Raw genomic sequence first — 27,348 nt, 5'->3', positions numbered from 1 at the left:
AGTTCTCATGGAAAAAAATGAGGAGCTGGCAGTGGAGTATTTAAGTGACTTGCTTGTGCCAGAATTTCTTGAGAGCTCAAGCTGTGCCACCTATTATTAACAAGGGACACAATTTGCATCCTTTCACAATCAGGCTTATAAAAGTAAATATTGGAACCCCACAAGATCAACAGCTTGTTGAAAGATAATTGTTAGATCAAAGGCAAGCAAGAAAGTTCTCTGCTCATTCCCAATGAGCTAATTTGCTGTTCCTGGAATCTGGCAGGAGTCATCCTCTGTCACACTGGCAAGTCAGTGTAGCTCACAGAGGCAGGACTAAGAACATTTTTGCCTCTAGTCATGCCTGGGAGCACTGGGTGTTTTCTGGAAAGTAACAGACACGGAATAGAAGTCAGCAATGTTCTGTAAGGGAAATCCTCTGTGAAAGACAAATATTTTTCCAGGGATTACTGCAGCCTTCCAGCAGTTTTCCCTCCCCTGTGATAAACTCTGCCTAGATAAGTACTGTGAGGTATTAAGACCTTGTTTTAAAATGCTGTGCTGCACATAGATGCTGCCTCCCACTCTGAACCTCTGTAGAGGGGAAGGAATCATGTCTTATACCAAGGAAATGAGATTTAATTTTCTAATGTTTTTTCAGTTGAATTGAGTGCTCTTTATCTCACCTCAAACTGCATGGAGAAGGTCAATGAATGACTATGGAATTATTTATTCCTTGACCATGAGATAATTTTCCTCTTCTTGATTTTGTGTAAATAAAAATAATAATTAATTCTCTTACTGCTCATTCTAAATGAGTTAGAGTGTAGGATTTCTTATGTCTGCTGAGGCTGCTTCTAAGTTTAGGGGGGGGGGCATACCACCAAAACAACTCAATTTTGTTTTTTTGATAGAGAGGAGCATTTAATGTATTTTGAGGATCTGTGAGCAGGGAGCTGGCTGAGTTTCTCCTTGTCTTATCCGTGGTGGTAGTTGACGCATGGTAAAAAGTTGATAACTGAATAGAGGTTACACAGCACTTAATAAAACTATTTAATATTTATTAAATATTTATATTTATATTTAATTCTGCAACACAATTGAATTTTAATGTGCAGAATAACAAAAAACTGTGCAGGCAGTTTGAACAGCTGCCCCTGCACAGACTGAGCAAAGGGAAGGAATAAGTTACCTGCTCAGGACTTGCTCTGCTGCAAAAGAGACTCTGTGGTGGTAGGAGGTACTGCTCAAGCCCTTTATTGGTTCTAGTTCTCTACACTGTGTGTAGAACACCACAAGGAGTCTAACATGAGTAAATAAAAGGTGTTGGCCCTTCAGTGTCAAAGTTGATGCGTCTCTGGGGTGTCACTATGGGTTCAGTGCATTTTGGAGCTAAAAATGAGATGAGATAGTAGGGGCCAGTGTTTTCTCTCCCCCCCTGTTGTGGCCAGTCAGAAATCCTCTGGTGGCACTGAGCACTGGTGAGAGCTGCTGGGCTGGTTTGCAGGGCTCTGGAGGTGTGTGACTGAGGAGCTGTGCTGCAGCAGTGTGAGTGCTGCTCACTTTGTGCTGTTCCTGCTGCAGGATGTCCGAGCTGATCGAGAAGGAGACTGAAGAGTACCGCAAAGGGGACCCTGACCCCTTCGATGACCGACACCCAGGTAAGGTGTCCTGGCAGCACCAGCTGTGCCCCAGTGCTTACTGGTAGCTCTGTTCAAAAGTAAACAGCTTCTAGCCTGGATGTGCCAACTCTGATCGAGGTCTGACTGCTTTGCACTGGGGAGTTGTGCTCTGTAGTGCTGACTCTGGAGCATCCCCAGGCAGTTTGAAGGTAGCAGTTCAGTATTAATGTTGGCATGTTGAGGTAGGAAGGTGAGTGCTGAGTGTTTTCCTGTGTTCCTGTTTGTCCCACAGGTCGGGCAGACCCCGAGTGCATGCTTGGTCACTTACTGAGGATACTCTTCAAGAATGATGATTTCATGAATGCGGTAGGTTTGCTCTGAGAACTTTCTCTGTCAGCTCTTCACACCACCTTACTGCTTTTATTTCCTCTCTGCTGGTTGGCCTTGTTAGTTGTTTAATATTTATTTTAGTGGTGTCAGAATTCTCTTTTCCATAATACTGGATTTTAAGATGGGTTTAAGAGCACCTCTTTTGCCACTATTAGAGTCACTCAGATAAAGGGGAGTTCATGAGCTGTTGGAATGTGTGTAGCAACAACTGAATTAGTTGTTTTCAAGGTGTATCAATCTCTTTAAAGAAAATGGGGCTTCTTTAATGCAAGTCCGAAAACATAATTTCTTTCTATAATGAAGATAATGCCACTAATTCCAGTGCCTTGTTTCTGAGTGCTTGGAACTACTGGGCTGCCTGCAGGAACAGAAGAGCATGTCAGCTCTAGAAGACTCAGGCAGAGAATCAGGAGGCAAGAGTCTGCCTTTCCACTTGCATTGCTAAACTCTAACATGACTTAATAGCTAGAATTTTGTGACCTTTGCATGCCTGCAAACACCTATATCAGTACACATTGCTGGAAGGATTCTGACAGATTGCTTGCATGTCTCTCTCTGTGAAACTGCAAGTGATAAGGAAATACACGTGCAGTTAAAAATGTGCAATTTCTTATGTTAATTTTTTTCATTGCCTTTTAATGTTTGTACTGTTACAGTTTTTCAAGGCACTTGTCTTTACAGATCAGTTCAAGATAGATATTTAGTCAGTAAACAGCAGATCAGAGGCTCTCTGCTTCTCTGAGAAGTAGTTTTGACTTCTAAGGCACTGAGGGAGCAGGCTAAAGGCTGGTCATGTTGAGATGCAGGGCTTAGAATGACATTCCTTACTTTATTATTTTCCTGCCATGGGAGCTGTAAGGCTTTCACTGCTCTGGGTTTGGTCAGAGTTGAATTTCAAACCTGTGCTGTTCCTGATCTTCTCCAGCTAGTGAATGCTTATGTGATGACAAGCAGAGAACCTCCACTAAACACTGCTGCCTGCAGACTCCTGCTGGACATCATGCCGGGCCTGGAAACTGCTGTTGTCTTCCAGGAAAAGGTATCACCTGCACTAAAGCTTAAAGGGTTTTAAGCTTGCTTTATTTGTACTCCAACAAGACTTCCCAAAGGAGAAGCCAGTAAAAAGCTGTATTGAAATCCTGTGTCTGGGAGCCAATCTGTTCAGTCTCACTAATGGTCTGGGGCTTTTTGCTCTTGGCTTGTTCAATTAATCAAGTCTTGGGTATTTCATAGCTTTTTAAAATGTGATGTGAGTGACTGAAACAGAGGAGCTGGAATTTAATGTAATGTTTTGGGAATTGTTGCTTTACAGGCCTGTGAATGGAGCAGGCTGTGCAGAACATGGAGGACTTGCCCAGTAATCCCCAGCTCTGGCAGAGCAATAGCTTTCCTAGAGCTAAGTGATAAGCAAGTCATACTTTAACTAAGCAGTCTAAAATCCACAAGCTTTGTGGGCATTATCTGGAGCTGTGATAGACAGCTGAGTCAGACTTCACATGTTGACAGATGAGTTGTTCTGAAGGAATGCACACAGAGTGGAAAGTGAGGAGAAAGTGAATTTCACTCAAGCCACAGTTTCCTTGTCTGTAAGAATTAATATTTTTCTGAACTTTGGAAATGAGGCAGTGCTGTATGTAAAAGTTCTAAATTAATTTCTCTACTATTGGAAATATGCAGATGAATTCTAAAGCATAATAAAAGATAATAATGTGCTCCCTTTGTGAAAGATTTAATTTAATTTGAGCTCTTTGTGATCTGTCCAAAAGCTGAGGCTGGGAAGCCTTGATCAAAAAACAATTTAAAACCAAAACAGTAATTCCCCATTTGAGGAGAATATAGCTATTTCCAGAGATAAAAGCTTTCTGTAAACTGAAATGAAATTAAGTTTTGCACCGAGGGACTTTTTTCCTTTTGACTTGAGAACATCTAGAGCTCTGTTCTGGCACTTAGGGCTCCTGTATATAGGAGGCTTTGGGAAGAGGGTGTTGTTCTTGTCACAAAGAGGCCCTCTAGCGACCAAGGGATTTCACAGCTCATCAGTTAGACTTTTTTTTTTTTATTACATAAGAGCAATAATAATGCAATAAAAATCTGTGAGCTGAGAGTTCCTGTTAAAATGTGTCTTCATTATTACTTTTCACTGATCTTCTATTGTATTGTACCTGTAATTCAAATTATGTGCAAGATTTCTGTCACAATAATTGTTGTTGATGTTTCTAAATCCAGTGGCAATTTAGAGGAAGCAAATTGATCTTTCATTCCAAACTGTTGTCTTTCTAATTGTCTGTTTTAAATTTGGCCAAATTTCATTTTATTTGATATAAGTTCAACACAGCTTACTTGAAGTTTGCTAAATTGCTGGAGATTTTTATTAGTGAAACTGAGCAGAACTTTGGGCTTGTTTGTTTGGACTGATTCATACCTGTAGTGTTTTGCTGCCTCCTAGGAAATACCTTCACTGGCCACTTTTTGCATTTGTGCAGATCCAGGTATCTGATGCCTGGGCATAGCTTCATGCCACTTAAAGATTTAGGGGTGGGGGGTTTTTTTGTGTGTTGGTGTTTTTTTTTTGGTTTTTTTGTTTGTTTGTTTGTTTTTTTGGGTTTTTTTTTTTTGGTTGCAGCAGGTATTTTTATTCATTCCATGCTTGGTGGGAAATCCAGCCTGGTCATTACTGCAATAAGAGAGAATTCTTCCCAAAAGATGCTTTCACTGCGACTGAGAAGTTAAAGATGAAATGTAACTGTTAGAACTGGTTTCTTGTTTTCTCCCTTCTAGGAAGGCATAGTTGAAAATCTCTTTAAATGGGCACGAGAGGCTGATCAGCCACTAAGGACATATGCAACAGGACTGTTGGGAGGAGCTATGGAAAACCAGGATATTGCTGCAAATTACAGGGATGAGAACTCCCAGTTGGTAATGATCTCTCAATCACTTTCCCTTTGTGGAGTACAGTTACCTCTTTATAATTTTTATTTATGGGGAGCTCACATTCATGGGTTAATGTATGAGTCTTACAGTGGTTGTAGTACTGTCTGTAAGGGTCATGGTTTCCATCCTTTCCTGCCTGAGTTGGAGCATGCAGTCTGATATTCTGTTAACAGCAGTTGTATTCCAAATGCCAATGGAAGCCTAAGAAGTCAAATACTTTTTAATGAGCTCATATTCATACTTTCCTTAAAGAACAACTTTCAGAAGCTCTACATCTGTAACTATTGCACATTGTGGTTTGCCCACCAGACAGAGGTTTTAAAATGAAAGGTGAGTCAACATGGAGACAGCTATGACTTCTCTTCTAAACATTAAAAGTAAAAGCATGACCTTTGGTTTTGTGGAACTGCAATTTACCAAAGCTGCTGCTTCCAAAGGGAATGTTAGGTTTATTTCAGGCAGGGCAGAGATGGTGGAAGGATGCTGCAATCTGGTATGTGGTTCTGTTAGCACCACTATAGCTCATCTGCTCTTAATGGCTTTCCAGCCACTTCCTTCTCACATGGGAGACATGGTGCTGATATTTTAGAATGAGAGTTGCTGTAGCAAAATGGATTTGAGTTCTCTCAGTCACTTTGAAGTTGTTATGTCTCTGGGCAAATGTACACAACAACGTATTCTGCCCTGTATGCTGTGGAGGGGTTATATGATGATAACTAAAAATATGGCTGAGGTGAGTTGCATGATCAAAGCAAGGAGTGTATTCTCATGAGTGCTGCTGCTTCTCTGAACCAGGTGGCTCTGGTGCTCCGTCGGCTACGAGAGTTGCAGGTCACTGAAATGACCACAAAACAGGAAAACAAGCGCCCCAGTCCTCGGAAAGTGCCCTCAGATCCTCTGCTGCCCCTCGATGAAGAGGCTGTGGATATGGATTATGGGGAGATGACAGTAGATGGAGAGCAAGAAGAAGTTTCTGCTGATATGGAGATCTCCTTTCATCTCGATTCAAGTCATAAGACCAGCAGCAGAGTAAACTCTGCTGCCAAGCTGGATGATGGGGGACTGAGAAGAAGCAAATCAGGGAAGCAGCACGAAAGAGACGGCTTCCGCAAGGCCAAGCAGAAGCTGGGCTTCTCCACCTCGGAGCCAGAGCGGATGTTTGTGGAACTGTCCAACAGCAGCTGGTCAGAAATGTCCCCGTGGGTGATTGGCACCAATTACACGCTTTACCCCTTGACTCCTGCCATAGAGCAGAGGCTGATTCTTCAGTACCTGACTCCCTTGGGGGAGTACCAGGAGGTGAGCATATGAAGGTGGGAGGAAGCGCTCTGTGCTCTAATTCTCTGTACAAAGCTGAGTGGAATTGTGGGGGGAAATTGGCAGAACTGCTCTATCACGCTCTGATATTTCTTGTCATGATTAAGACTGGTAACTTTTCCTGAGTTGTTGATGACTTCTAAACTGATGAAGTCATTAGTTTGAATATTACTTGGTGGGTAATACTCAAACCTGAACCTAGCAGATGTGTGGTCTGGAAGTTGGAGCATGGCCCTGCGGATTTTGTCCCACGTTCCTGCTAAATTTAGTGCTTGGAAGCTTTGTTTGAAATGCAGACATTTCCTGTTTCCTATGGTGGATATAATAGAGTCCTGCAAGTAAAAGTCTGAGGAAATAATCAACTTGAAATTCTAAATGAAGTGGTTTGTGTAACCTCTGTAGTGGTTCTGAGGAGAAGTGGCAGGGCCTATGTTATGCAGATGCTTTTGATAACTGGTAGTACTTAAATGGACAAAATAATGTGACTGTGTCAGGTTTACTGAAGAGTGTTTCTTTTTTTTTTTCTTTTTTTTTTTGTGGTTTACCTTAATTAGTAACAGAACAAAGCAACACAAGTTTTGCTTTGTGGTGGATGTTGTGTGTGCACATGTGTGCCTTGTTTCTGTGAGACCCAGTGAAACCATTACCCCCTAACACCCTGCATGCAGACTGGATTGCTTCCTATGCCAGCAATAATAGGCTATAAAAATAGGAATTACTAGCATAAAGGTGTTACAAAGAATGATGCAAAGGGTTTTGGTGTGTTGCCCTGCTCTCCTGTTTTTTCTGTTCAGTTGTTGGGTAGTTGTCTTTGCACAGATGGAAGGTGGAGCCTCTCTCCAGGGTGGTATCTGTGTCTTCCATAGCTGCACTTGGAGGAGAGTCTTAAGATTTCCGTGTGGCAGCTGCCATGCACCTTGCTGCAGTCAGCAGATGTAATACAAGAGGTCTGTTAACCTTTATTGCTTCCTATGGATGGAGCTGGTTACCTCTGACCTCTCATAACAGGTATCTGCTAATAGGGGAAAACTGGGGGTTTGAGAGAGTATAAACCAAGAGAGACCTTGTAATTCCCATGAAACATTCAGCTAGTGTCCCATTTTTGTTTTCTCAGCTGCTACCCATCTTTATGCAACTGGGATCAAGGGAGCTGATGATGTACTACATTGATTTGAAGCGAACCAACGATGTGCTGCTCACTTTTGAAGCCCTTAAGGTAAGCTTCTTTCAAAATATATAAAATATACCATAAATATTGTAAAAACATGGAATATATACTTGCTATGTGTCAAAGGCAAGTGCTCATCTTCTTTAGGCTGATGTCTTGCAGCATTCTCTGAGTGTGGAAGTGGTGTTCACTCAAGCTGAATGTATTGCAGTTTTGGTTTTTGAAGTGTCAAGCACTTAAAATGAAAAAACAGGAAAGGAAGGAGGGAATAAAAAGATCTTAATTGTGCAGGAAGGGCCATTATGTTCACCTTTCAGCTACCTATTTGAAGATGATAAAAATTCCTTTTTCTGTCAAATGATTGTGTTCCTGCTGCCCTTAGATGGCATTCCTGAGTTATTCTACTGCCTGCCATCTGAAAGTTCACTTTTGAGGGGTAAGGAGCATAAACATCTTATTCCCAGAAGCTCCAGCATGACATCTCTGATCTCAGTGGTTTAAATACTAGTTTTGTATGAGTGGTCATTAGGGTTACCTCCCCAAGGTAAAAAGCCACACAAAATAACCTTATTCAAGCCAAACCTGCAGTGCAGCAGCACAAGTTAAACTTTTCTGTGTATTCTTTCCCTCTTTTACAATAACTTCTCTGCCTCTGATCCTCCAGAGTCTTCCTCTCTGTATCTTTGTCATTTGCCTGAGAATTTATTTTGAAGGAGCAGCGTTCTGCAGTAGCTTAGGTTACTTCAGCTGGGAGTAGAGTGGGGTGTACAGTGGCTCTTACTGTTTCCTCTTAAGGTGTGGGTAACACAGAAAAGCAGTGCAGCTGCAGGCTTCCCTTTAACTGCCTTTACACCTCATTTTGTAAAATTCCTTCTGTCAGCAAGATGTCATAATCAATATATGAATGGAAGTTTAAATAGTAGTGATAATAGAAAGTGAGTGAATTTGAAGACAATAAAAAGACCTTAAGGTGGCCTGTTGGATAATTTCTGAGTTGCTCTGCTTTTCTAGTATTTTTTTTTTGCAAGATGTGTAAAAAAAATGGTAGTGCCTCTTTTGGTTTTGTTATTGGGATAAATACTGCATTGTGGATTAAATGTAATGGGAGGAGGAAGTGAGGTGCACAAAGCACAGAGCAGTTACTTTTTCTGCTGTCTGTTTTTCTATGGGGTGGGGATGGAACTGATGGCAGTTTCAAGAATCCTAGTCTAATCTGCTTTTATGATTCCTTAGCATTTGGCATCATTGCTGCTGCACAACAAGTTTGCTACAGAGTTTGTTGCTCATGGAGGAGTGCAGAAGTTGCTGGAGATCCCTCGTCCTTCCATGGCAGCCACAGGAGTGTCCATGTGTTTGTATTACTTGTCATACAATCAAGATGCTATGGAGAGGGTAAGAGCTGTTCTTGTACCCTAACTGCAGTCATTCCCATAATTTCTCAGTGTTTCTACCTGTGTTCAGACAGTGAATAAGCATCTTCTAAGCTTAAAAGCAAATTTATATGGATGATTAATTGATATATGCAGAGGCTTTAGGAGGTATATGAATAATAGTGTATTGTTTCAAGGTGTGTATATGAATAACAGTGTTTTGTTTCAAGGGTGTGGATTTCAGTTCCTAGGGAATTAACTGAAGACCTTGTCAGCATTGTCTTAATACTTTAATCATCCTTTTCATTCTATTCTTCCCTCTTTCCCTCAAAAACTCCCAACAGAAAATTCCTTCATTCTCATTTGTCTTTCTTTTCCTGTCTGTTCCAATGGACTGCTACACCTGAGATTGTTTTTCCTCATGCGTGGTTCCAGATGTTCTGCCAGATGTTATCCCCAGTATATTCAGATACCAGGTAGAGGAGGTGTCTGTGGTACATTTTGGATTTCAGAGGAAGCCAGCTTCAGGGTACAGTCACTTGTCAGGTAGTCCATGCCAGACCTCAGGGCTGAAGCTGGTAGCACTGTATTCTTTGAGTGTATCCGACACCAGCAGAGAAGAGATGGAAAACTCTGCTAACTTGGCACACAGCAGCTGGTGCCAGCACTTCAGTTCCTCTGACTGAAGTGTCACTGACCCTGACAGAGGGTTCCCAGTTCCTCCTCAGTAGAAGTAAATAGGCAAATGCAAAAGTGCAATTCTGAGTGCATGGTCTGCACATCTTGGAGACACAGCCTGAGAACAGGAAAAGACCAGCTCAGTTGTCTGTTTCCAGAGAAAAGTCAGGCTTTAGACTTGGATTTGACAATCTTTGCAGTTCCCCTAAGTTTCAGTGCTGCCAGAGTTTGGTAGTACCTTAACATAGCATAGGGTACTTGGTTTCACTGAGCAGAATTTGTGTTTCTTCAGTGGAAACCTGTCTGCCTCTAGCAAAGCATTCTTTGGATATGTGGAAATGGTATGGAGAAGGACTGGAATCATACTACACTAAGGCTGCTGTATTCATTGTGCTTTACTCTGGGAATGAACCAATTTCTAGTCCTACATTGCCAAATCATACTCTTTATTAGTCTTTATTAGTCAGCAGCTTTTTTAACCAGTCTGGAAATGGGACTTCTTATTTCATGTCAGATGTCTGAAGTCAAGCTGACAATAGCTGATACTTGTCCTCTGCTTCTCAAAGACTCTTCATTCTCCTTGGACCAAATCTCTTAAGCAATCTGTTTGAAGTCTTCATCCAGAATGTTCTTTTGCTTTCCAGGTGTGCATGCACCCCCACAATGTGCTTTCAGATGTGGTGAACTACACCTTGTGGCTGATGGAGTGCTCCCATGCCTCGGGCTGCTGCCATGCCACCATGTTCTTCTCCATCTGCTTCTCCTTCCGTGCCGTGCTGGAGCTCTTTGACAGGCACGATGGGCTGCGGCGGCTGGTGAACCTGGTAAGGGCTGTGGCTCTTTAGGGGACAGGGGCTTAGTGGCAGGCTTTGCACCCTGTAAATGCAACTGTGTAGAGTTTTGTTCTTTTGTTTGGAGTTCTTCCTCCTCAGTTCCCAAGAGATGGAGGGGTGGGTTGAGTTTTCTAAGCAACACTTGCATGCATCCTTTTATCGTTATGTTTATTGCTATGATTATTGTCTAGAGACTTTATAGACTTTGGGAGCTTTTTTTGGTGCAACTCCTGGGTTAAGCAATACTCATTCAAACAGTGGTGGCTTAGTGGAAGTCCAGATGTTTGTTGCCACTCCACATAGATGTGCACCTGTTGGATGTGGATCAGTGCAGCCTTGTTCCAGGAGGGGAATGGCTGTGTGTGTGCTGCAGGAGCTGTGGTACCTTCTGGACACAAGTTCAAGACATTGTTCATGTAGAAAAGCTGCAATGCCTTCAGAGTGTTACTGTGCACCCCTGCAGCTCGGGCCCTGTCTAACTCAGGGACATTAGTGCTGCAGAGTGCCAGCACACCTTGTGGAGCCATATTATGCTTAAGAGTACTGAGCACAACACTGCCTCGAGACCTACACTGATGTAACTTCTTTAGCCTGGAAAAAAGGAGCTCAGGGGTGACCTTGTCACTCTCTACAGGTGGGGGTCGGTCTCATCTCCCAGGCAGTGAGTGACAGAATGAGAGGACACAGTCTTAAGCTGCGCCAGGGAATGTTTAGGTTGGACATCAGAAAAAAATTCATTGAAAAAGTGATTGGGCACTGGAATTGTCTGCCCAGGGAGGGGAAACATGTCTCTGGACATGTTTAAAAAGACTGGATGTGGCACTCAGTGCCATGGTTTAGTTGATGAGGAGGTGTTAGGTCAGAGGTTGGAGCTGATGATGTCAAAGGTCTTTTCCAACCTAGTTCATTCCGTGATCCTGTGATTTCTGTCCTCATGGATAGTGAAGGAGAGGACATGGTTCAATTTTGACTGTTTACCCACACAGACCCTTTTCTGTTCAGACAGCCTTTGTCAGCTCTCAGTGTGCTTCTATGTCCTGTACAGCAAAGGCAGTGTTAGGGTTTGGTGTGAGAGCAGCTGACACTTGCAGATGCTTTTTTTCCTGAAGACTGAGCTGCTGAACCATTTTTTCCCATACCCAACTTCTTTCTGAAGATAAGCACTCTGGAGATCTTAAACCTGGAAGACCAAGGAGCCCTGCTGAGTGATGATGAGATCTTTGCCAGCCGGCAGACGGGCAAGCACACGTGCATGGCGCTGCGCCGCTACTTCGAGGCGCACCTTGCCATCAAACTGGAGCAGGTGAAGCAGTCGCTGCAGCGCACCGAGGGCGGCATCCTGGTGCACCCACAGCCCCCCTACAAGGTGAGGAGCACTGCAGGCTTCAGCTTTGCACCAGCTTCTTGCATTTCTCAGTTGAATCCAAGCTGCAGACATGTGCAGATCCCTTTGAAGCCAGTGCAATAACTAGGCAGGCTGCAGTTGTTTTATTTGTACCTTTTTCCTGTCGTGTGGAATGGCATTGTAATAGGGAAATACAGAGGTTTGTCTGAATTACATTTGATGAGGGCTCCTGCTCATGTGCTGTGGTTCCCTTTCCATCTCTCAGAAGCTCAAAGGCAGGTTGTTTTTGATATTGGTATTTGATACAAATATCAGATATTTGTTTGTATTTGATATTTGTATTTTCTGTGCTGTGAATCTCTGAAAGAACAAAATTTGTATATGTATAGAGGTCCTTAATGCTGAAAAACTCAGAAATAACTTTAATTTGATAATGATAACTGGAATGTCTTTTGAACACCACTGTTTTTAGAAATGATTCATGAGATCCAGATAGATAGTAATCATAGTCTTGGCCATGATTTTTCTTCCCTGATTTCTCCCTGCAAAGCTGGTTTTATTGATTTGTTTGTTTGTTAGGTTTTTATAAAACTAGATTTTAGGGCTGCTGGTTTTGAGAAAGTACATTCACCTGTGGTTTCTGATTTAATTTATGATAGTTCTCTGGAGGAACTGAAGTAAGAAAATACAAGGGAGCTTTTGCTTCTGCAGAAATCACTTTTTTTCTGTAACTAAAAATGTATATAAAATGTTGCTTTCTCATGTAATTAAAAATATTGAAAGGCAGACTTTCTAGGAATTTTTTTTATTCAGTATGCTTTGTAGTCAAAACTTAGAAACTGTAATTGAATATTTTTAGCAACATTTTTAGTATTTTAGCATAAATGTATATTGAATGATGGTGTAGTAACTACTCGATTAGTAGCTTAAAAGCAGAGTAGAATTGTAATTTAATATAACTTCTTAAATTTGCCTTAGCTTTCTGAGACTGTAAAAAAACTTTAAGGATATTATCCTTAAGCTTATTATTGTGTATTATAGTGACAGTTGCTATATTCTTTTATAACTGGGGAATAAACCAGAAAGTAAATACTTAATCTGCAAGACACAGAGTAGTCTAATCTTATAGATGCAGTTTTCAGTTAAATCCCAGCAGTGAGGGATTTGATGTGCAAATTTGTAACCCTTGTGATCTAATGGTGTCCCTTGGACCCTGCAGGCCTGCTCCTATACTCATGAGCAGATTGTGGAGATGATGGAGTTCCTGATCGAGTATGGTCCAGCACAGCTTTACTGGGAGCCAGCAGAGGTTTTTCTCAAGCTGTCTTGTGTCCAGCTCATGCTTCAGCTCATTTCCATTGCCTGCAACTGGAAGACGTACTATGCAAGGTGAGCTCTTTGCTGTAGTGCTCTGTTTGATAGGCAGGACATTACAGTTCCAGATTTTCTGCCCTGATATTGTTTAAAACAGGCATGTGCTGTTAGGGCCTGTGCTGTGGCCACACAGTGCTTATCAAAGCTAACTCTGGGGAAAGCAGGACTAAAATTTTAAGGTAGAGAGAGGGATGTCAAGAAATTTCTGAAGAGCCAAAATCCCTCAGGCCTTTGATTAGTATGACACTGATTTCTCAGAAAAGCTTCATCACAGTTCTGTGCCTCTTTCTATCTGTGTCAAAATTTGTTTACCTTTTTGTTAAGAGAAAGCCTAGAAAATGATCCAAGAAGAAGGTGAAATCAAGGCATGTCTTAATCCTGGAATGAGGTGGGCCAGGACTCCCTTCTTATTTCTGCTGCCTACAGGAGCTCCTTGCCTAACTTAAATTGAAAGCCTTTGAAATCTGTTTTTGCTTCTGCAGTTCCCTGCCTCCCTCCCACTCTCAGGTTGCACTCTCCTGCCTGGGTAGTTTGTGTTCTCCTGTTTCTTTCCTTCTGCAGCTGTTTCCTAATTGCTCTCTGGGTTAACTCCTACCTTTCCACACAGGTTAAAAATTTCCTCTTTTTTGCATTTTTCTGCTCTCTCACCTCTTGCTGAACATCCCTTTTCATCTTCCACAAACCTGCATCTTCCTTAAGCCGGAGCCTGAGTTGGTGTCTTTTTGACTATCAGAGTTGTCTGGTTTACTGCTGAACAGTTTCCCTTGACTTAAGATAAACTTCCTTGCTAGTTAACTGGTGACAGAGTATTTTTGATAGCACTGTTTCCCTGCTAAGATGTAGAGTTAGATTAAATTTAGCAGCTTAATTTAGAATGGTTTCTTTAGTAAGTCCTAACATTCTTATTTTTATAAATACGGAATTACCATGCTTTTAGGAGCCTGTGAGCCATGTGGGATAAGTGCTGGCAGACTGCAGGCAGTGGTGTGCATGTGAGCACTGCCTTCTATGGAGACCAGCCCTTTTCATTCTAAAATCAAAAGGCACCATCAAATGCAGCAGATGTGACTGATTTACTTCCATTTCTTGGAGTAGAGTAAATGGAATACTATTTTATGTTATTGGAACAACTCTGTACATGCAATTCTAAGAAGTCCATCTGTTGCTGTCTTCCAGGAATGACACGGTACGATATGCCTTGGATGTGCTGGCCATCCTGACTGTAGTACCTAAAATCCAGTTGCAACTGGCAGAACCTGTGGATGTGTTAGATGAAGCTGGGTCTACTGTTTCCACTGTGGGTAAGCAGAATATGGTCCTAATGACTGACACATTTATCAGTTGTCTCCTGCTACATGGGTTCTGGCTGGCTGTTCCTCACCTGCAGTGAGACAAGGGTTAAAGTAATTAATGTAGTCAGAGTTACTGTCAAGGATGCAAATAAATGGGAGAGTGCACTGTGGTTAAAATTGTGTCATGATTAGCACTGAGGTTGGGTTACAAATTTAGAGGCAGGTCTTTCTCTTGCACTTGTTTTCAAGAGCTCATTAAATACAGGTGGAGGCAAATATACTTTTGTAATGGGACTATTAGGTTTCCTGAGTTTGTCAGAAATTTAGGTCTCCTGAGGATATGACATCTGGGAGTAAGGGAGAGGAACAATTATTGCTGTGTGAATTATGCTCTACCTGGTTACCTCCAGGTTCAGCATATAAATGACTGAGATGTGCCTGGATCAGATCCAAGGCTTCTGCTTTAACTGGAGCCTCACTTTTCTTTATAAGAAAATAAAAATAAAGGCAGACGCAATACTAGATATAGGCAAAAGACAATTCCTTTTGCACAGAACATCCTAGGCAAACAGCAATTCTGTGAGGGTTTTGATATTCTGAAGCAGATATGAAACTAACAGGAATTCTGTGGGGGAAAATAGTCACCCTAAAGTATTTTTTTTTGCCTGATTCCTTTTGGAACTTGTGATATGATTATTTTCTTCTCAATGACTTGGTCCCCTTCCTTCCTCATAGTATTTACTTTGTTGGTGTTTGTACAGGGGTTGCTCTATGCAGTAGGAATCAGAGCATGTCTGTGCATCTTGCTCTGTCCAGATACTGGCCTGTGCTTGATCACCACATCTAAGAGTTTGTGTGACACTACGTACTGATGATGAGGTGGAGTACCAGCAGGGCAGGAGAATATTTTGCTAGGGAGGTAGAAGAATATGTCTTAGACTAATTAGCAGAACTTCAGGAATTTCTGGAATTAAGGGAAGTACCTGTTTTCTTCAAATTCGCTGGAAGACTCCTTTACTTGTCTGATCAACTTGTGTGAGATACATGTTAGAGTAATAAAGAACCTGTTTCTTTCCCTCACTAGGTATTAGTATCATCCTTGGGGTTGCTGAGGGTGAGTTTTTCATCCATGATGCTGAGATTCAGAAATCAGCCCTTCAGATCATCATCAATTGCGTGTGCGGCCCAGATAACCGGATCTCCAGCATCGGGAAATTCATCTCTGGGACTCCTCGCCGAAAGCTCCCTCAGGCCCCCAAGAGCAGCGAGCACACGTTGGCCAAGATGTGGAATGTGGTGCAGTCCAACAACGGCATCAAGGTGCTGCTGTCGCTGCTGTCTGTGAAGATGCCGATCACTGACGCCGATCAGATCCGGGCCCTGGCCTGCAAAGCCCTGGTGGGGCTGTCGCGCAGCAGCACCGTCCGGCAGATCATCAGCAAGCTGCCCCTGTTCAGCAGCTGCCAGATCCAGCAGCTGATGAAGGAGCCGGTGCTGCAGGACAAGCGCAGCGAGCACGTCAAGTTCTGCAAGTACGCGGCCGAGCTGATCGAGCGCGTCTCGGGGAAGCCGCTGCTCATCGGCACCGACGTCTCGCTGGCGCGCCTGCAGAAGGCCGACGTGGTGGCCCAGTCCAGGATCACTTTTCCTGAGAAGGAGCTGCTGCTGCTGATTCGGAACCACCTCATCTCTAAGGGCCTCGGGGAAACGGCGTCTGTCCTTACGAAAGAGGCTGACCTGCCCATGACTGCAGCATCCCACTCTTCTGCCTTCACCCCTGTTGCAGCCGCTGCCTCTCCGGTGACTCTGCCTCGCACTCCTCGCATAGCTAACGGCATCTCGGCCCGTTTGAGTAGCCACACTGCTGTAGGTTCCACTGCCACCTCTGTCCATGCTCAGGCAAGGCCGTCTGCATCCCAAGGTCCACCTGCCCTTCCAGGCCCTTCTTACGCCAGCAGCTCTCCTCTGATTGGCAGGATTAGCTTTGTCAGGGAGAGGCCGTCTCCCTGCAACGGCAGGAAAATCAGAGTGTTGCGACAAAAATCGGACCATGGCGCCTACAGCCAGAGCCCAGCTATCAAAAAGCAGCTGGACAGACACCTTCCTTCCCCACCCACGCTGGACAGTATAATCACAGAGTACCTTAGGGAGCAGCACGCCCGCTGCAAGAACCCTGTTGCCACCTGTCCCCCTTTCTCTCTCTTTACTCCCCACCAGTGTCCTGAGCCAAAACAGAGGCGCCAGGCGCCCACTAACTTTACCTCACGGCTGACCCGCAGGGCGGCCTTTCCGAAGTACGGAGGGGTGGATGGTGGCTGCTTTGATAGACACCTTATATTTAGCAGGTAAGGAAGAAAACTATGTTGTGATCTCTCTCAGGATGTACCCTGTGCCAAAAGCCTTACCTGGATTCAGGCTGTGCAGTCCCACGGTGGAGTATCCTTAGAGACAAAAGAATTTTCATTCACAGTGACAGTGAGAGATCCTTGAAAGGCATTTTTAGTAGTCGTTCTCTTTGTCTTGTCCTCAGTGCTGATCCTTAGTACACAAAGCACACTTTATTTTCAGTAGCAACATTGACTAATGAAGCTGGTAGCTCTTTGTTCTCCTTTGGAAGGTGAGTATGCAGCACCAACTCTATGAGAATGTAACGTAGCCTTGAGGATGGTTGGCTGACAGATGCAGGACAGTGAAATCTGTATTTTGTTCTTGCAGCTGAATCACCAGCACCACCAGTGGCCTTTCCTGAGGTTAAACTGGAAGGTGATGTAAAGTTTATTAAAACAAAGGTGACACGTTCATGAGGGCGTCTTCACAGTGAAAGCAGTGTCACTGGGGGAAGTTATGATGCCAGGATGTTGTTTAGCTCATGTGACATCCTCTTGTGCTAAGTGTTTCAGAACTGTTAGGAATTTTTTTGCTAGCTCTCTGTATTGACCCAGGTGTTGACCTTACAAGTTTTCCATCAATCCAGCTTTGAAGATAGAGTCCAAGTGCTTCAGCTTAATGATGTGCTTTAACAGAAGTACCAGTGGAAAACAAACCCTGAAAGACTGCAAACACTGTTGTAATACTCAAACACTAGTCTTCAAACTGATACTTGGCTTACTCTAGAGAAAGTTATAGCTTGTACCTGTGTAATCTTTAAGAGCTTTATTTAATATCACACAGCATTTCAGTTTTGCTTCTCTCCTTTGGGTTACCCGTGTGTTTTTGCCTTCTCTAGGTTCCGTCCAATTTCTGTGTTCAGGGAAGCAAATGAGGATGAGAGTGGCTTTACCTGTTGTGCATTTTCTGCAAGAGAACGATTCCTAATGCTGGGTACTTGCACGGGGCAGCTGAAGCTCTATAATGTGTTCAGTGGGCAGGAGGAGGCCAGTTACAACTGCCATAACTCTGCCATCACGCACCTTGAGCCATCCCGGGTAAGGAGCCACAGAGCTGTGCTGATCTTTAGCAGTTCTCACTGCCTGAGCCCTGGCATGTTTTGGGCCCATCTGGGTTTGTACATCTGAAGTGCACCCACTGGCTGGCCTGCAGTGCCTGTTGATGAAGTACTTATCTTAGTTGCATGTTGTCACTCTTCTCAGTTCTACATTTAGGGTTTTTTCTTCCCAAGATAATAAAGAAGATACACAGTGGCTGTGTGCTTTCTTAAGAAATTAATATATATGTCTGCAAGTGGAAAAATGCTTAGACTGACTATTACACATTTATTTATGTGTGAGATAAGATATCAGAGTTTATATATCTTTGCTGGAGAAAGAAACCTTACAGGAGATCATTCTAGGAAGAAAGAAAAGATGTATAAGCAGAATGGACTCCCCTCACAGGGCATCGGAATTCAGCCATGGATTATCCTGATTTTATCTGCTATTAATATCATAGATTGTTCCTTTTGTTACATGTAAAGTTTGTCTACTTTGGGCTCTTCGTTATACACAGTATTAGATACTTGGATTTTATTCCTATAGGAGTAGTATTAAGCACAAAAGTGTCTGCTCTGCAGTTTCCAAATTGATCTTGTAAGTTAAAAGTGTACAGGTAAAATGATAACCTCTGTTTTCCCTGGTGTTCTTTTCCTTTCCTCTGCGCCTGTCTGGAAACTCAGGATGGATCTTTATTGCTGACATCTGCTACATGGAGCCAGCCTCTGTCTGCATTGTGGGGAATGAAGTCTGTCTTTGATATGAAGTAGGTACACTCTGATTCAGTTGTGGGGTGTGCTGCAGTTGAAAGAATCATTTGATACAGGAATAAACTCTAAAACAGAATAGCACAGACTTCAAAATACCTCTTGTGAAAAATAAAATGTGATCCCTTTCCTATGTTGGTAATTTCCCTATTTTATTTGGTAGAGAGCAAATTCTAAGTTCTACCTGAAATCCTGTTTCATACAAGATATATCGCTAAAGTCACTGTTACTCCTGAGGGCAAAGAAACATTTTTGGTTTTTTATTCTCATGTTTGTAAATTACCTTGGTGATCTTTCTGTATCCGGTTCAGAATTTGACTAGCATGGTGGTTTGCATGGTGAAATTGTCAGACCTGGACTGCAAACTTTAAAATCTATTGCAGTATTTACAGCTGTTCCTTCCCATTAAAAAGAGGGTGGAAAACTCTTCATTTTAAAAGGTTTGATTGTTGTCTACTTTAGTTGCAAACAACTGTTTTGGTGTAACCTGCATGGGGTCAGGCTTTTCTTCAGAGGAAAGGTTTGACTCCCTAAGGTGCACATGTCAATGTCCATAATTCACTGCTGCCTTCTCCAAAGTGTTACATTTGTGGCAGGCTCTGTTGATGGCAGATCTGAATTTGCTACTGCAGTATGATGTGATCAGTGGTAAAGGAGAGGGTTTTCTACATCTTTTCTCTATTGTTGAAACTTGTGCTGGAGATGTTGGAGGGGTTGTTTGGGTCATGTAGAATCTGCAATTCCTTGACTTCTTTACTGGCTGTATCTGCAGGCATTCCTTCCCTGATGACCACTATGTGGAGTTCAGCAAGCACTCTCAGGACAGGGTCATTGGCACAAAGGGAGACATTGCACATGTAAGTACCAGGACAGCTCATGGCTGTGAAGCTCTGGCAGAAATGTAATTCTCCATAGGATGGCTGTTAATTGATGTGAGTGCTTTGATGCTCTGTGTAGCTGATGAGCTTCAGAGGAAAGCTTTGAAAGTGTCAAGTAACTTCTCCTTGTTCCTGAGGGTATAAACTTGACCATCACAAGCAGTGTTTTGCCTCTGGGCAAGGATCCTGGGCAATTTTAGAGTCTGCTTTGTTTTATTCATTTGAGAGTGATCATGCAGGAATTTTTTTTCCTCTGAAGTTGCTTTCTTAGTGTTGCTCTTTAGTAATAATAATAAAGTTCCACTGTAAACAGTAGCTCAGTTAACAGCTGTGGAAATGACCTATTAGAAATGTCCTCCTTTTGCCCCCCACAAATTTGCAGCCTACTTTTGGGTAATTTAACTTTAGTGCTGTATCTTCAGAGTATTGTAGTGCTTTGCATGAATTCCTGCAAGGTGGACAGACAAGACTTCAGAGACCTTCTGCTGCTTTGCAGTGCTAATTTGCATTTGTTTAGGCCCTGTCTCTCTTAAAAGAAAATTTGCATAAAAATTTTCCATGAAATATAACTTATTCAAATTATTTATAATTTCACATGTTACTCTGATTTGTTTAATTAAACTCTCTATTCCTGCCCAGTTTTAACTTGGATTTAGCTAGAAGTTTGTTTATTGTGTTTATCTGGTAAATGGATTTGTTTTCCAGTTCTAGAGAAAATTTTCCTCTGTAAGTTTGAACAAGAGCTAGGCTCTGAGGGATGTTACAGATCAGATTTATCTGAGGACATGATCACAAACCCTTTGTACTAGTTTAAAGGCCTTTTTATATTCCAAAAGTTTCTTGTGCCAAAGCTCAAATTTGCTTTTCTATGTAAATGCCAGGAATTTTAACTCATTTTCTATAGTTTCTGGCTTTTTTCCCCTCACTGTGTGCTTTGGAGTTTTAATGTTTGTAAATACCATCTGCTCTGAAACCATTTCCATTTCTGAAATAGTTTCTGGCTAAGTGGTACCTTGTGATTGCAGCTTCCCAGTCCACTCCTCATAGTGAGGTTATTTTATTTGGAACTCATCCTGATTGTAGTGAAATGTGTCAGTGAACCTGCAGTAAGCCAAGCACTGGCCAAAACTTGTTGTGGGGCTTGGTTCCAGCTGTGAAAAACTATTAAAGGGCTGGTAGGAAAGGTTATTGATGGAGTGCTGTCACTTGAAATGCAAAAATGAAATGGAGAATGGGGTGGTTCTGTAAGCAATATAGGAAGGGGAATGGGAAGATTTTAGGCACAGGTATATTACAAATTGTGACTAATCTTTCTTTTTCTTTTTAATCTAAAAGATCTATGATATTCAGACTGGCAACAAGCTATTGACTCTGTTTAACCCAGATCTTGCCAACAACTACAAGAAGAACTGTGCCACCTTTAACCCCACTGATGACCTTGTCCTAAATGATGGTGTCCTCTGGGATGTCAGATCAGCACAAGCCATCCACAAGTTTGACAAATTCAACATGACTATCAGTGGTGTTTTCCATCCCAATGGGCTGGAGGTCATTGTCAACACTGAAATTGTATCCTTTGGGCCACTGTGCTTGCTGGTACTCAAGAGCTGCTATGGATGAACAAGTGGCTGTTTGCAGAGTTGTATTCATGGTCTTCTGTGCTACTTGTTCTATGTGGTAACAGGAGAATCAGGGAAGAGTAGGGACTGTTAGGTAGCTAATTTAAATCTAGATTCTGCCTCTGATGCAGTCTGGAGAAAATACTTAATACAGAGAGAAAGCAAGAGAGATTTTCTTCTCTGATAACTCTCCATAGCACCTCAGCTCACTTCCTATGTCTTATCAAGAGCAGCCTTGAAAGTACTGCAGTCACTTCTCATGTCTGGGAATGGCATTTTGAGTAAGAGCTTTCTTATTTTAACACATGGAATGGATTGTAGAGTGAGTGTCCACCCCTGCTTTAATCATATTTGCAAGACAGATGCAATGAGGTTTTTTGAATGCAGTTAGCCAGTTCTTTATCCCTCCATTGAAAAGGAAATAGAAATTTTCAATTGTTTGTTGCTCCTTAGCCTGTGCTTTTTCAGTGGGACCTCCGAACTTTCCATTTGTTACACACAGTGCCTGCACTGGATCAGTGCCGTGTGGTCTTCAACTATACTGGCACAGTGATGTATGGAGGTAGGACTTCTCCCCTTCCATAACTCTCCTGGGTCACCTCCTGGGAGATAAGTGGCTGCTTGTTCAGTGAAATGGGAGGCTTCAGAGACTCTGGAACTCTAGGCCTTACTGGCATATGTGACCTGGATTTTTTCCAGGATGTTCATGCTGCATGTATTGCTGACAAAGACAGTTTTCTGTAACATCAGCAATATCACAACTAATTTGTGAGATTGAAAAGCAACCTATTGTATAATGGCAGATCCAGTGATGCTTGAGAAAATAATTTTGTCCTCTGTATTAAGTTTTGATGATCTGTACTATCAATAAAGGCATCTCTGGAAGAGTAGATATTAAATGGGTCTTGCCAAGCTTTTAAATATAAAGAAAATTCATGTCAGAGACTCATTTGATCTGAAGTTGATTAATGGTAGTGACTAATGGAAGGCAGATTTTTGGAATAATCTTTCCTTGGTTCAGCTATGTTGCAGGCAGATGATGAGGATGACCTTCTGGAGGAGAGAATGAGAAGTCCCTTTGGCTCTTCTTTCAGGACATTTAATGCAACTGATTATAAACCTATAGGTAAGAGTAAGAGAGGCACCAATAGCTTTGTCTGGAGGTCTAAAGGTTTTTTAAAAGTTTGCTTAGTAACATTCACTTCTCTCTTTGCACGTGTGAGAAAACAAACTGCAACATCCTGTTCTGGAGGAAGCACAGGAGTTGGGTTTAACACTGACATAATTTTAAGTATTGTATCCCATTCAGTGTGTGACTGCCTTACTTGCTCCTGTTCAGCAGTTCTGGCTTTATTTCCTCTCTTCTTTCCAAGTAAGGCATAATCTGAGACAGTAGGTCACTTGGCCAGGATGGCATTGCTCTCATTTCACACAGGGGCTCTTTTTTAGCTCATGGAGCTCAGCTAATTGCTGCTGTGGACATGTACTAATGTGGCTTTTGCTGTTGAAGGGAGGCATAGGTCACAACTCAGTCCCTTTGTTGCCACCTACTATAAAGGATGTGATGGTGTTTATGGTGCTTAGGAAAACCAATAAATGTATTATCAAGGGAGGAGGCACCATGCAGAGCAGGTTAAGAGCTTACATGATTGTTTTTTACAATGGTCTCCAACATTTCTATTCTTTATTACTACAAACATTCATTTCACTAGTTTCAGCTGTTTTTTCTTGTCCCAAAACTGTATTATTTGGTTTTAGACACTTTTTTCAGCGAGCATTAAGTAACCTGCAATTAACTATTGACAACTGTGATGTGTTTTCCAGCTACCATAGATGTAAAGCGGAATATCTTTGACTTGTGCACAGACAGCAAGGACTGCTATCTGGCTGTCATTGAGGTAAAGCTGCTAAAATAAGCCCTGGTCTCTGTAGCTGTGGTTTGAATGCACTGCTTGTTGTTTCTTCTTTGGAGCTCCTGCTGTTAAATTCATGTCCTAAGCAGTGGTGGTGTTTTGATGGTGCTAAAGATGCTGTTTGTTTTTTATTCTGCACCCCCTACAGTTTTGTTTTGCTATTTCTTTTTCCTTAAATTTCCAAACACACTTACTTCTCTTCTTCAAACTCTTCCCACTTCAATCTGTATAGAGATTTTCTTTCTCATGAGCATAAAGAAAAATGTGCTTTTTTCTTATTTATAGCAATAATTTCCTATTGCAAATTAAAATGTGTATCAAATAACTGGGAAATGCAATCTTTCGGAGGCTTCCCACAGAGCTTTTCTGTGAATCACACTCACTGTTCCTTTTACACTTGTCTTCCTAGCAAAATCTCAGAAGCTAAGGATTTGAAGCAAAAATTACTGGGCTAAACTTCTGGTTTGTTAGGGATGCAGTTCTTTGCTCCATAATATGTTGTCAGAACCCAATTTCTTGCAGCCTGATTGTGCATGTGTAGTGAGTAATGTAAAGTCCTGTCAGCTTTATACTCTGTGAATCACTGATCCCTATAGACTACAAAGGGATTTGTAGCAGGGCAAATTCCATGTTTAACTACTGAAGCTGGAGATGACAAGGGTTGTGAGACCAAGAAAATTTTCTTTAATAGGAGTCATTGGAAATGTTACTTCAGGGAACATGGCAGGTCTTGAAACCAAAGACTCGTTTTAACTGCTAATTGTAGTGCTGCTGGTAAATGGGAGGGAAGGATTTTGAAAATGTTGCTGTGATTGAGGCCAGATGTAGCCCTGAATGTAGCAGCTGAGCTCAGTTCCTGGCATTAACTCCCGTGTGGGCATCTCCCTGCAGAACCAGGGCAGCATGGATGCCATGAACATGGACACCGTGTGCAGGCTCTATGAAGTGGGCCGGCAGCGGCTGGCAGAAGATGAGGAGGATGAAGAAGAAGATCAGGTGAGAAACTTACCAGTGATCTGAGTGTTCTAGAGTAGCTGTTAGCCCTCTACATGTGTTCATTTATTACCCAGAAAGCACAGAGGCCTCATTTGGCCTCCCCTAATATGAAATAGATCACTTTAATGTCAGTGTAAACTGAAACTGTCTGGTGCAGAACCTGTGTGAGCAGTAACTTTGTGCACTGTAAACTAACACAATCTAAACTAACACACTGTAAACTAAATAATAGTTTATTTATTAATTTATTTCAGAATTCAGTCTTGATCAGAAGCTTTGCTTTCTGTTCTGCTTTTTTTTTAAGTATTTCAACCCCCAATATAGACAGTAGTCTAGCTTCAGGCTTGAGTCTTTCCTTTTTTTCAATTCCAATTCTCATATTTGGACTTAATTTATCACTAATTTATCACTAATTTACCACTAAGAAACACAGCTTGTGACTAATACAGTGAAACTGCACAGTACTTCTACACAGCAAAAGGGTTAAAGAATTTTGAAGAGGGCTCTAGGTTTGCACTGGGATATGTTGGCTTTCCTTTTCTGATCAGCTGTTTCACCTCTGGCAACTTGACAGAAGAGCTCAGAGCTGCAGTAAGGGCTCCTCAGGGTGCAGCTGGTAGAATACACAGTAGCACAGAATGCTTACTGCAGTAAAGAGAGAACTAAAATTCAACAGAATCAGTTTGTAGCTTTGTGGGTGTCAGGTGTTTTAGGGGTATTTTTTTGGACAGGCAAAAACCTTGTGCTTCAATTCCCTAAAGATTTAAAATGCATTATTCTTGGCTCTTTGGTGTCTGCATTCTAGTAAATCATACATTTATATCTCCTGTGAGAAAAGCTGACTTCACCTTTTTCCAAAGAGTGCCAGAAGGTGAAGGTGATACTTCAGTGGGGTTTTTCCCACTGTTTGGAAAGCTGGATTTGTGCTACTTTTTCTATCTCTGAATCTTCCTGTTGTTAGGTTAGAACTTGTACTTTCTAGTTCAGGAGGCTGGAGAGCAGGTCTCAGGAAAGAGTAACTCTGCAGTGAGTAGTTGTTATTATGATTTGCCTGTAATTCTGAAGATAAAGCAGTAGTTCTGGTTTGGGTGTGAAGTGTGCTGTCCTGGCCACTGAGTGTGCTACAAGGTTGCTGTTGGAGTCTTGGCATTCTTTTGATATCTTTGGTCACTGTTTCTATCTCTAGATTGAATAGATTAGAAGAACAGAATTTATTGGAAGCAATGAAGAGGGAGGAAAGATTATTGCTCCCTCCTTCCTTTCTGCATCCTAGCCATCCAGTGCTTGCCCTGGGCAATATTTACTATTTCTATCCCCACTTCCATTGTTTTTGTTCACTTTCACTATATTTTAGTACTCATATTTTCTTCATTAGATCTCCAAGAATAGTTTGTAGCAGAAATAGCTCTTGCATTGCACAATGATTAACTAGGAGCTGTCAGGGCACTGCTTTGCAAAATGACTGGTAAGTGTTGACTTAAGGGAGATTTGTGTTTGTGCAAGGCAGTCGATGGTTCCAGGCTGTAACACCAGGTACCCAGCAGAGATAAGGGATCTGCCATCCATCAGATGTGACTGGGGACACTTTCTGTCTTACAAATAGAGGTGGCCCCAGGCAGAATCCAAGTGTGCTAAAAGCTTTCCTGTGAAGCTGATGGAGTGTTCAAACAAGGCTGCTCCTGGATTGATTTGCAAGCTAAGAGTGATTAGTTGGTGTTGCATAACTGCTGCTTTTTATTTCTCTGTTTCTGGGGTCTGTACATGTTCCTTAGACAGCAACTTTTAGGGATTGTTACAACCAAGTTTCTTTAGTAGGAGAGATTTGGTTTTAATATAAGTAACACTTATGAACCTGAATTCAATGTACAATTTAGCCAAACATAAACTAAGCCCCTTGCTCTTCATCCCACAGATGTTCTGTGCTTTTTCTTCAGTTTTTTTTTTGTCTTAGGTTTAAGAAATAGAGGTTTTGTCTCTGTAGAAACATCCAGCATTGAGCTAGAATGAGTAGAGGTTTTCCTGAATAAAGACAGAATCTCTTTGGTACACTTGTCTGTTGAGAGGTTCCCTGCTGGAAGGATTTTTGTTTGTGTGCATATCCATATCCTCACACATATGTGTTTAGTATTTGCCTAGTTAGTTTCTGTGATTTAGCTTTTGAAGAATTTGGTATAACATTTCAAACTTGTTGGAACTTCTCACAGATACTCTAAAATCCTCTAAAAGAGGATGCTTGCTTGATCTTTCATGAAAGTGGTGGTGGGGGGAAATGCATATGAATCAACATGAATCTGGTGTCTTTTTAGTCAAGGTTTGTGAAGCAGAAACGAATCTGTTTGACCCCTACCTCTTCACACCTTGACTTGATGTCTGTTTGGGTTTTTATATCTGACCTACATGGGTCCATGGATACCTTTTTTGGCCTGTACAGAAGATACAAAATGATGAATACTCAGTACAGAAAATACCAAATAATGAGTACTCAAATAGAAGGGTGGCTTACAGGCAAGCCTTGCTCAGAAGTCATGTGTTGCACAATGAAATGGCTTTAAAATTTGTGCTAAGAACTATAAAGAAAAATATCTGCCTTTTTTTTTTACCTTAAATTTTGATTCCTCACCATGTCAGTTCTGACAAATGTCAGCTGATGGCTCCATGACAGCTTTTTCAAAAAGCAAAGAGTGACAGTCTGTAAAATGAATCTAGCAGAAATGTTTGGTCTACAGATATCTTTCAGTTCCTTCTGTAATTTAAGAAACAAAATGTCTGTTATTCCTCCTTTCTCGAACTAACCTTGTAAGATCAACTGATCTGCTACACAAATTGCCCTCAAATTAAATGCTGGGGCTGACTCAGTGGCTTGAGCATGGGACTGCTGCAGTGAATGTTTGTGGGTTTGTTTGCAGTGCTGGAGGGCAGCACCATGGTGGCCTGGTTCCTCCCTGCTGCTGTAGCAGCCTGTGCAGGGAGATCCCTGGGAGGCTGTGTTTGCCTAGGAGTGGCCAGAGCTGTCAGGCCTTGTTAAACAGAACAAATGCCAGTGAATGGTGATGCTCTGTGCTCTGTACTCACTGTTCACTGAGGGAAAGTGAGGGTGTAGCATGATTAACCAGAGTCTGTTTGCAAGCTCTTTGGTTGGGTGCTTTACTCCAAAAATACCAGTGTTCCTGCCTTGAACTTCCATGAGTTTTGTGAATTATTTCACTGCTGGGTGAGTATCCAAATGTGTCCATCAATAACCAGCAGTCTTACTCATAAGAATTTGCAAAACTGTGTTCAGCATACAGGGAAATAGGTAAGGGTTTCCTGTTTTTCAGTCTGGCTGTGAGATCTTCCTCTCTTTCCTCCTGTATTTGCCACTGTTCTGATATACTCCTTCAGTTAGATTAGTGAAGATATGTTGGCTGTCTGAGCTACTGGTACAGATCTTGGACCATCTTTTAGTTGT

At 42.1% G+C, this 27,348-nt stretch overlaps 1 protein-coding gene across 1 annotated transcript in view; it reads left to right on the top strand.

Annotated features, from left to right (window-relative positions):
* The window catches only part of DCAF1 (DDB1 and CUL4 associated factor 1), a 48,862-nt gene that overhangs the window by 9,580 nt on the left and 11,934 nt on the right, over positions 1 to 27,348 (top strand). Inside the window, exons 3-22 of the mRNA XM_064723831.1 lie at positions 1,564 to 1,640; positions 1,894 to 1,967; positions 2,917 to 3,030; positions 4,770 to 4,907; positions 5,718 to 6,221; positions 7,354 to 7,455; positions 8,641 to 8,799; positions 10,100 to 10,279; positions 11,445 to 11,654; positions 12,853 to 13,022; positions 14,184 to 14,308; positions 15,384 to 16,644; positions 17,526 to 17,724; positions 18,411 to 18,493; positions 19,267 to 19,351; positions 20,708 to 20,941; positions 21,460 to 21,553; positions 22,013 to 22,117; positions 22,816 to 22,889; positions 23,796 to 23,900. Of these exons, the coding sequence (XP_064579901.1) occupies positions 1,564 to 1,640; positions 1,894 to 1,967; positions 2,917 to 3,030; positions 4,770 to 4,907; positions 5,718 to 6,221; positions 7,354 to 7,455; positions 8,641 to 8,799; positions 10,100 to 10,279; positions 11,445 to 11,654; positions 12,853 to 13,022; positions 14,184 to 14,308; positions 15,384 to 16,644; positions 17,526 to 17,724; positions 18,411 to 18,493; positions 19,267 to 19,351; positions 20,708 to 20,941; positions 21,460 to 21,553; positions 22,013 to 22,117; positions 22,816 to 22,889; positions 23,796 to 23,900 (4,093 nt within the window). The remainder of the gene's footprint in view (positions 1 to 1,563; positions 1,641 to 1,893; positions 1,968 to 2,916; positions 3,031 to 4,769; positions 4,908 to 5,717; positions 6,222 to 7,353; positions 7,456 to 8,640; positions 8,800 to 10,099; positions 10,280 to 11,444; positions 11,655 to 12,852; positions 13,023 to 14,183; positions 14,309 to 15,383; positions 16,645 to 17,525; positions 17,725 to 18,410; positions 18,494 to 19,266; positions 19,352 to 20,707; positions 20,942 to 21,459; positions 21,554 to 22,012; positions 22,118 to 22,815; positions 22,890 to 23,795; positions 23,901 to 27,348) is intronic.

This window comes from Zonotrichia leucophrys, chromosome 12, assembly GCF_028769735.1.
Source record: "Zonotrichia leucophrys gambelii isolate GWCS_2022_RI chromosome 12, RI_Zleu_2.0, whole genome shotgun sequence".
NCBI lineage: Eukaryota > Metazoa > Chordata > Aves > Passeriformes > Passerellidae > Zonotrichia > Zonotrichia leucophrys.
Note: the sequence above shows the minus strand (reverse complement) of the source record. Positions and strands in the feature narration are given on the sequence as shown.